The sequence below is a fragment of the Vigna radiata genome, chromosome 6 (genome assembly GCF_000741045.1).
Source record: "Vigna radiata var. radiata cultivar VC1973A chromosome 6, Vradiata_ver6, whole genome shotgun sequence".
In the NCBI taxonomy this organism is placed as follows: domain Eukaryota; kingdom Viridiplantae; phylum Streptophyta; class Magnoliopsida; order Fabales; family Fabaceae; genus Vigna; species Vigna radiata.
The window spans coordinates 27447175-27457564 of NC_028356.1; the positions used below are offsets into that span (position 1 = coordinate 27447175).

Below are 10390 nucleotides of genomic sequence, written 5' to 3' on the forward strand. Positions count from 1 at the left end.
CTGTTCCAAAAAATTACTGGGGAGAAGCTGTGTTAACTGCCACATATCTCATCAACAGGTTACCCACTCGTATCTTAAATGGCATTAGTCCTATAAAGTCTCTATTGTCTTTTGTTCCTTCTTCCCTACTAACGAGTCTACCTAGTCGAGTCTTTGAATGTGTTGTTTTTGTTCACTCTCATCATCCTAACCATGGTAAATTAGATCCCAAAGCTCTTAAATGTGTCTTTATTGGGTATCCTTCTAATAAAAAAGGGTACAAATGTTATCATCCTTAGATTCGTCGCATCTTTATCACCATGGATGTCACCTTTCATGAGGAGTGAGTACCAAAGACCGTGGAAGAACTAGAACAGAACCTAAGCTCTAGATACCATATGAAATAGTGAAGAGATGAGGAGAAATCTCCCTTGTGTATCTTTGCATACACATAGGGTAATGTATTTATAATAATAAGAATGTGGGCTAAGCCCAAATACAAATGAATATGCAAAAATAACATAATAAGCATAGGGTCTATGTTTCCCTAATTAACATAAACACAACTTAATATCTAACACACGTCATCCCCATTTGCTAACTAACTTCTCACTCCTTCCCCACTTGACCCCACTTCCTTTCTCCTGGTATAAACATTCCATGTTTTGGGCCTAACTACCCCGTCTATAATTGTTCCTTGTTGAGTAACAGGCCCATGTTCATTTCTCATTGTATGAGCCCTATTTGGAGTCCGATCACTTTCTAATGTAGAAAAAATCTAGTTATACCACCTTCATTTAGGTAATATGTCATTCAATTACCTGGAAATTATGTTTCACAAATTATTTCGAAAAATTGACCAGCAAATGTTTCATTGTGATACTTTTAAATTTGCAAAGCACAAGCATGTTGAGTTTCCCTCTAGTAATAATAGAAAGACTGTTTCCTTTGTATTAATAATAGTGGATGTAGGAGGCCCTCTAGTATTCCTAATCTATCTAGGGCCCATTGGTTTTTCATATTCATTGATGATTTTGCTCGAGTGTCATGGGTATTTCTCTTGAAGCAAAAAAGTGAAATGAGCCAAGTTTTCAAAACATTCGTCCAAATGATTAAAAATCAGTTTGAAACAACTATTAGAAGAGTCCACTTAAATAATGCCAAAGATTTTTTCAACCAAACGCTATCCTCCTTCAATGGAAAAATGTCAAGTATTAAGGTGGCTCTTTCAGTTAACCTTAGCATGCACAACTACATACAATTCCCCTTGTTCATTGCATGTGTGGTACTGTGATGCTTGTAAGGAAGGGGTGATAATAAGATGCAAGATAGAATATACACATAAGCTAATAGGGAAGAGGAATAAAACGCAATATAAAATGATAGAAAGAAAAATCCACCTACTAGCAACAACATTTACTCAATAACATGTGTTTGTGCGTGATATAATTAAGAATAAACTAGAAATATGGGATAAAAACTTGTACCAGACCTTGTACTTCCTGGCTAAAACATTTTTCACAATGACAAAGTTCAAATCCAACGATGTTTTAGTGTGTAGAACTCCCCCCATTTCTGCCACTAACTCTTCTATCTTAACCTGCAAGATCACATACATTAAACATTGCCAATTGAGATTAAAAATAATGAAGAAGAATCATATGAGAAGACAACAAACAATAAAAAAATCTTATCCCACTTGGTGAGGTTAGCAACAAGGATCACATGATGCCATCAAGCTCAATTAAAGAAAAAATTCACCCGAATTTTATTCAACATGAGATCCTTCGTCACAATTTTCTTCTATTACCTTGGTTACCCTATCCCCTTGTTCACAAGGGTAAAATCTATAAAATCTACTCTTCTCACTCATGCTTCTAGTAACCTTCTTTGCACATGTCTAAGCCACTTTAAGAAAAAAAAAGTCCATCTTTCACTTAATTGGTGTTAAAATCTGTTTTAGCTGTATTTTCTGTCAGAATCTTTGTTTTCTATTAGTCGTATTTTTTTCCTTATTTAGCAGATTATAATTATTGTGAATAATGGGGATATCCCTGAATCATAAGGATCCAGTTGTCTAGGAGCTATTATTAGGCTTCCTAAAATAGTTTTCTAGCCTTGTATATATGGATTGTATTCTCAGCATAATAAAATATATGATTTTATCCTAAATTATGAGATGATATCAGAGCTCTCAAATTCTGGGAGCCACGTCTGACTACGCCCACCAAAACCCTAGACGACAGCCTTCATTGCTGTCACAAATGAAAAAGAAGCACCTTAAGCACACTAGTAACAACTTTTTAACGAAGAATAAGAAAGCCAAAAACAAGAAAGAGAATGAAAACATCAAAATATAAAAAGTTAAAATTAAATGAAAAGGAAGGGAAGGGCAGACAAAATATGAATTGAAATACATACCTACTTAACTACAAATAGTAACAATATTTAAATCAAAGGTTGCTTATAGTCAAGAAACCTTTCATACTTCTGATTCTTTTTATTTTCCTTTTTCCGTTCAAGAATGTTCAAGGAAAAAGAGACACGTTGTAGTTCATGGGAATGCTGACAAAGAAAGAGAACTAGAAGGGCTGTTGTCAAAAAAGAATATATGATCACATCCTTCTGCCGCTATCCAATTGAGTATACCTCTGACTTTGGTTGTTGAGATTGTAAGTGTTCACATTAGCCCCTCACTTTACAAAACTTTCCCTCTAGTCCCTGACTATACAAAATGAAGTAAAGTTTTATTCATCTTAACCCCTAATGACAATGGGAAAAAACCTAATGAAGAAGAAAAGATAACAAAATTTTGAAACATTTCTCATGTTCAGGGATTGAATTGGATGGAGAGATTTTCAAAGACGGGGTAAATAAATAGTCCTCACAATCATAACCACCAAAACGATGATTTACAATGAAAATAGGAGCACACAATCGTGGACAACAACGAAAATACCTTCTCTTCCGTATCAAAGCCAGATGCAAGTACTTTGACGCCGTCCATGGCAAGGCAACAAGTGAAGCCTTGTTTAGGCAAAGGCCTTCCACCTTTGGCACACGAAAGAACACATCTAGGACCTGTTGAAAAATAAAGAAGAAACAAAGCTCACGAACAACACCAATTTCAATTTCAACTACATAAACCAACACAAAGGCACACTTATAAAGAGTGTGTGGACTCATTAAGTGGTTTTGAACTACTACTTGATCCGAACTAATGTATGAAACTTATTTAAATTTTAAAATGAACAAAAAAAGAATTAATAACACTTGATTATGTGCCACGTGAAGATTGAGAAAGACAATGGAAGAGTTTCTCGTATATCACCACTGAAACCTAGAACTTCCATGGTCTAACACAGACATTACAATCCAGACAAGTTCAATTAACAATAGAAGGCAAATTCAAACACAAAATCGAAGGAAAATAGAAACGGAAAATTACCGAGCAACTTGCAGCCCTTGGATTTGAGATCATCGAACTTCTCCTGCGAAACAGAGAGTGGAATCAAAAAAGAAAGAGCAAAAAATGAACGAGAGCAGAGTGAGTAACTACTTACGTGTTTACTGGAAGCAATGATGTGGTAATCGTCGGGGCCGTTACGGGAGGGATCGCAGCAGAGGTGGAGTTGAGCACCGTTATCTTTAACGGCATCGTGCAGCGCGTCGAAGACTTCCGGCGGCACGAGGTTTCGCGACATGAACACATTGGCGCCTTGGAATGCTTTCATCTTCAACGTCTTCGTCTTCAACATCTTCGTCGACTTCGCCTTCGTTTTCGTAAGAGAGGAGAACTACGGAGAGAAGATGAAGAAGTAGAAGAATTTTGGGTGAGAGAGATTTGATTTGTGGAGTAAATTTGGATGGAGAAGAAAGGGAAAGAGCGAGTATACAAAAACGCGGGAATGTGAAATCAGACTGAGGATGTGAGTTGCTGATGTGCTTGGATGGAGTAAAGAGTGATTAACAGACGGTGGGATCATTAACTCAGTCAGGACCCTATATCAATGGTCAGATGGCTATATCCACTTCAATTATTTTTAAAAAGATAAATTCTTTCGCAAAATTTTTCTTACAACATTTTTAATATTACTTATGTTATTATATAATTAATTCAAAATTATTCTAAATTTAATAATAATTATTATAAACACTAACCTAACGACAATAATATTAAAATATTATTAAAAAAATATTATGAAAATATCATTATCTTTTTAAAAATATATATTATAAATTTTAATGAAATTTGAAAATTTTAAATTATTTATTATGATAAACAAAATTTAACTCAATAAATTTTATAGTTCAAATTTTAAATAACATATGAAAAAAAAATAACATCAATTTCTCCCAAACTATATTTAAGAATCCAAGCATATTAAAAAAAATTATTTAAATAAAAAATAAATAAATAGCGAAAGAGAACTTAAGAGTGCGCTTCAAGAGGGACTGAAGTTTGATAACGGTGGATACTCCGGTTCGTAAGTGCATAATGCTTCACCTTCGCAATGCAAGAATGTTCTCCTTCGCCAAAGCACTGAAACATTTTAAATCATTAACAAACGAAGCAAAAATGAAAAAAAAAAAAAAAGGAAACTGTGTTCGCAATATAATGTTACCTTGTTTATGGAGGGTTCGCAACATATAATGTTATCTTGTTTATGAAGGCTTGGAGTTCGAGCATAGGAGTGGCGCGGAGGCTTCGCATTCGATAAAGGAGTGGCGTGGAGCCTTCAAAGTCACATTTTGTGTACACAAGAAGAAGAACGAATGGAGAGTCGTAAACGGAAAAACGAAAAATGGAAAAGGGAGATAAAGGAGATGACAACGCTCGCGTTAAGGAGAAGAGTGGAGGCTATGGAGATGGAGAAGAATAGACAAAAAAGAAGAAGATGGCTATGGCGTTCCCGATGAAGGCTTTCGCGATATCATAAAATTTTCCGGTGAAGACGTATGTATAGCTGCGTCAAAATGGGTTTAAAGCAATTGTTGCAAGCAAAGATAATGCAAAGTAATGGTTTGGGTTTTGAAGAAAATATTGTAAGCTTAAATAATTACCTTACCGAAATTTTCAGTAACTTCAAAAAAATTAAATATATGATGTTTGAATTACTTGTAATTATTATTTTTTAAATAATTTTTTAATAGAATAATTAAAATAGTTCTTGTTTGAACAAAGTAATTAAATTTCTCATTTAAAAAAATCATTACAAAAAGTATTAGTTAAATTTAAATATTAAAATAATATTTAACATTTTTTATATGAATATATGTGTAATATATTAAATAGAATTCTTAGATTCGTGCATCTCATAGGGTTTGATTCTTGTATATGAGTAAAAAAAAAAGTCTACAAAAGAAAACAAAAACTCACATAAGAAAATGTTCATAGGTCTAAAAGAGTAACAAAAGATAAAATAGTCAATATAAAATTGGAAGTCGACTAAAGTTGATTTGGATTGAAGATCAAATCAAGTTAATTTGACGGTTAAACAGAGTTGATCCTTGTTGAAGGTCAAGCTGACATGACCAAGATCAAAGGAACTAAAAGAGACCAGAATTGGTTGACAGAAAGTCAAAGTTGGAGTCGAATCTAACTGGCCAAAGAGTTAAGTCTACTTTACTTGAAGGTCGAACAGGTGATTAGGATCTAAGATTGAGGTAAGTCTTCCTAAATCGAAAATTGACTTGAAGTTTGTTAAATTTTTATCACAAATATACAAAGAAAAAGATTAAATATGCAACATATTGGACTACAATAAATCATAGTCATGAACATTATAAGTACCCTGTATTAATATGTTTTAAAACGTGACAAAATATTTTTAGAAGGAACTCAATTGTGCTTTTGATGGAAACCTCCTTGGTTAGGTAAAAGCTATGAGATGTGCATGTAGGAGTGTTTCCTTGGATGAATGATGCGGAAATGTGGTGGTAAATGGTCCAAAGATGATGAGCTAACGTATGGATGGGGTAGAAGCTCAAAGCCTCTAGGAGATATGATGGTGGTGGTGGTGGTGGTGGTGGTGGTTGTGTAGTGTTTGGTGGCTCCAAGAGAGGTTATGTCAACTCAAGGAGGAAGGTGACTAGAAAGGCCTCTAGGGTTGTTCTAGTCTTGATCAAGGAAGAGTATGGTCATATTTTGGCAGCATAACATTACTTAATTCCAAGATGAAATACAAGGGTGGAGACATCTCTATTTATAGGCCAAAGGTGTCTCCTTCTAACCCTAAAAGCATTATCTCTCACCTTTGCTCTCATTAGCCAAAAATAAGGCCTTCTAACCTTTCCAATGATGGGAGGACATGTGGCTATTCACAAAACACAGTCTTCTCCATTCCTAGAGTGCCATGTGGCCATTACTAAAAGTAAATCCTCTCCACTCCTAGGGTGCCATGTGACTACCTTTTAAAAAGCAAATCATCTACAATGGAAGCATGACACATGGCACACACTTTCCACTTGGTTTGGATATCTAACATAGGAAAAATCCTATGCTACTTAGGCCTTCATACAAGCCGTAATAAAACCTACACTACATGACCAAATACAAGGCCTAAATAAACCTACATCACTCTTTAATCCATGCTCCGTGATGGCTCCAAAGGTGGCCCACAAGGTAGAGTTGATGTCATCTTCATGGATGGCTTCCACTCTCTTAAAAGTGTTTGATCATGGCTAGGAGATTTTCCATCATTCCCTCCCTCTTGAAAAGGCAAACTTCCTTATCTTATTTGGAGGTTTGTGTGCTTCTCCACCAAGGTCAAATACTCATTTTATAACACAAGTTAGAACAAATGTTACAATAGTGAGTAAATGAAGAATATAGCTCCTAACAATGATACACCTTAAATTGAATGAATGATCAAGGCCTTTGAGAGTAGGAGCATCTTTGAAGCTTTTATTTGTCTTGTGTTGGATGTATATATTTGAAAGACTATATCCATTCCAACACAAGAGTTAATTTTTAGGGATATGCCATCATACCCTCCCTTTTGAAAAACATTTGCCCTCAAATCTTCTTGTTCTTTTATGACAAAACCTTTTTTCTTATTATTGGTTAATTTGTGTATCTTTCCACCAAGATCAAAAATCCATATGCAAGTGTCATCAAACTCAAAACCCATAATCTTATGAGCCACAAACAACATGTATCTAGATGAAAGATTTAAATAAGACCTTCTGCTAATTTTAAAATAATTTAATTGAAAACTTTGAAGGTCTAGTCCACCAAATTGTTTGTGTTTACTTTGAGTTATTGTATCCTATAAGGTAACATCAACTCAAAGTTTGATTCGGAAAAATTTGAGCAGTTAAAAATAATGGGAGGTGAAAAAGAAGGTGAAGTTTTCAAAAGTAAAAGTTAGATTCATGAAAGATGGTTGGATGTATTGAGAAAAGTTCAAGGATTGGAAAATTGTCTCCATCATCGTAGTCTCAATATCTTATTTTACTCTCTTTTCTTTCTCATTCCTTTCTTTTATCTTTTTCTCTTCATACTCTCTTCTTCTTTCCTCCTCCTTTTTCTCTCTTCTTACTTGCTCCTCATTCTCTCTTTTCTCATGCTCCTCATTCTTTCTTTGTTTTTTCTCTTTTTTCTTATGCTCCTCATTCTCTCTTTTTTCTTTCTTCCTTCTTTTGTCTTCTTCTCTTCTTCTCTTAATCTTCCTTAAATTCTTTTGGACTTTTTCTTGTTTTTTATTAAGAATTCTAAGGTAGCAAGACATTATTTTCTATCAACTCTTTCTTTCTTTTCTATCTCTCTCAATTGTTCATCCCTTCTTCTTTGAATCTCTCTTTTTCTCCTGTAACTCAAGAGTTTTCTCACTTTTTTTTTTCAAACTCATCTTCTCTTTCAAAGAACCCTTCTACACTTTTTAGAAAAGTTTTTTTTCTTTTAATGAGTTCTCCCATCTCACATATTTCTCTTGGTCTATTATAAGGAAAGAAGGAACAAATTTTCTTCTCATGCATGCTCTCAAGTCACACTAATCTTTAATTGGAAATTTTCTACCTTTCTCAACCTTAGATTGTCTTTGATTCCACCATTCACTTGCATGTCGTACAAGCCTAGAGATACATAAACTAAGTATATGATATTTACCATGCCTAACTAGGAATGGATGAAGTTCTTCTATTCTTTTCTCCCATGCTTGGTACAATAATGCACTTATTCTCACCAAAGAATGTAAGGCTACTCTTAATTGTATAATGTAGCTCATCCTTGCCATTACTTAAATGCAAGCTACGGTAAAAACTCATTTGTTTTAAAAGAATTTTGAAAAATAATTTTCAAAAAAAATCCTAGACATTTTTAAGATTTAAAAAATGGCTTATGAAAATAAACTTAATATTTCAAATAAAATTCCTTGAGAGACTTAAGGCGAAAAGAGAAGCTTAAGTTCACTTCCAGAAAAGAGAGGCGAATCACTATGAATTGCTTAGAAACTATGTCTTTCCTAGCCAAAGTTTACCTCAAGTTCTTTTGTACCAAAGTTCTCAAAGGGATTTATAATTGAAATAAAAGTTGACACACACTAGACTATGACAATTAAGGAAAGCAATTCAAGATAATCTATGCGGCCTAATGGTAAAGTTAGAAGAAACTTTGGTTCCCTCACACTTACCAACTACAAAACACAATATTAATCAAAGTCCAATGATCAAAGAAAATACACATAAATCTCTCTTTCTTTCCAAGTGTATACTCTCTTGTTTTGTGTTTAGACCAAGACTTCAAGCTTCCCTTCAAGGCCTCCTTCACCTTTGGATGTACCCCACTGTTTTGGGTTGTTATCCCAATGATCCTCACGTTTTTTTTACCATTCAAAGACCTACACCACAAGTTAACACTACTAAAGCCAAAAGAAGTCCAAGGAAAAATCGGGAAAAGGTCTAAAATGAATAAAGACTCTTCAAAAAGAGTTTTACTTTAACAAAACCATGAATGTTTAAAAGATAATCAAGCAATTAAATGGTAAGAAAGAAAAGTTAACACAAGAAAGGAGTTACCTAAAGAAAGGAACTAGAATAGATCGCAAAAACCAAAAACTATTAGAAAATCATAAGGTATTTTTGTCCTTAAGCAAGCTAGATCAAATGGTGCACTAAGGAAACCTTTTTTAGATCATCATGGATGCTGGAACAACAGCTTGGGGACATCAAAATTAGCTCCAAATCAACATCAAAGTGTTCATACAAAAGTTGGTTAAAGATGATACATTCATGTGCTTTTACTTTTTGCTTTTGCTTTTTGTATTTTTTGTCTACTTTTCTTTTGTACCTTTTGTCTTTTTTTTTTTTTTTTTTGAATTTTTTAGCACAAACACATACCAAATTTATAGCACCAAACTAAAGACAACCCATTAAAATCAAATATAACATGAAACACAAAAAAGTGACATAATGGAAACCTAACTTTGAGGTTGTTCATGATCTAAGAACAAGTATGAACTCAAATATATAAAATAAAAGCAATGAAAGACACAAATACAAATCAGTTTTTGGACATGACCTCAACATATATTTTTGATGACCTCAAAGAACGAAACATGACTCTAGACAACATGGATTGATTTGAAACTTAAAATGACTTAAGCAAACATATATTGACTAAACAAAATAGTAAGTAATGATTAAGAAAAACACAAAAAAGTAACCAAAACTACAAAAAACGAATTTGAAAACTCTAATGATAATATTCTGGTAGCTCTGACCTTTGTTGAGTGTTTTACTCATAACTTTCTCCACAGAACTCCAAATGAAATGATTTTTATTTTGTTGGAAACTAGACTCAAAGATCACAGTTGCTTCCTGTACCATCATAGCATTATATCTAAAATTAATAAAAATGGTGCTTTTCATTTTCGAATTTAAGTTCTAGATTGAATGATTCATAAATTTTCTGACTATACAATCTATATTTAAAAATCTTTCGAATTATGGTATCTATAATGAATAAAAGATTTGAAATATAAAATTTATATTTCGAATGATATAATTTGGAATACCTTCTAATACATTGTTCAATCAGAAATATAACATTTAGATAATTTGATCTAATCTGACTCTGCATTTTGAAGCACTCGTGATGTAGTATCTACATTGTTCACCTTTTCTTCTTTTAAAACCAATCTTCAATCGATGGTGTAGTATCTTTTGAACACAAATTCCATGTGGGGAGAACGACATTTATTTTGGATAGCTCACAGTGGTAGAGGACAATGTCGTTCTAGCGATAGCTAAGGCAGTGACTCTAGCAGCGGTGGTTCTCAATGGAGGTGACTCTTATAAAACCCAATTTTTAATTATTTTATTTAGTTGTTAGAACAAAGAACATGTTTCTAAGACCTTTCTAATTATTCAATCTTACATTTTATATCTCGTTAACACACTTTAATGCGTT

General features: G+C 33.5%; 1 protein-coding gene across 6 annotated transcripts in view; it reads right to left on the reverse strand.

Annotated features, from left to right (window-relative positions):
- The window catches only part of LOC106763050 (DNA topoisomerase 2-binding protein 1-A), a 24898-nt gene extending 20829 nt beyond the window's left edge, over nucleotides 1–4069 (reverse strand). For 2 of the 6 annotated variants that reach the window (XM_014647214.2, XM_014647213.2), the window contains exons 1-4: nucleotides 3543–4069; nucleotides 3428–3470; nucleotides 2939–3060; nucleotides 1472–1579 (exon numbers count right to left, since the gene is read on the reverse strand). In XM_014647214.2, the coding sequence (XP_014502700.1) occupies nucleotides 1472–1579; nucleotides 2939–3060; nucleotides 3428–3470; nucleotides 3543–3737 (468 nt within the window). In that variant the 5' untranslated portion in view covers nucleotides 3738–4069. Of the gene's footprint in view, nucleotides 1–1471; nucleotides 1580–2458; nucleotides 2606–2938; nucleotides 3061–3427; nucleotides 3471–3542 lie in introns of those variants that run through there. The other 4 variants (XM_014647216.2, XM_014647215.2, XM_014647211.2 and 1 more) reach the window with 3 other exon arrangements.
- Between the last annotated feature and the right edge of the window lie 6321 nt (nucleotides 4070–10390).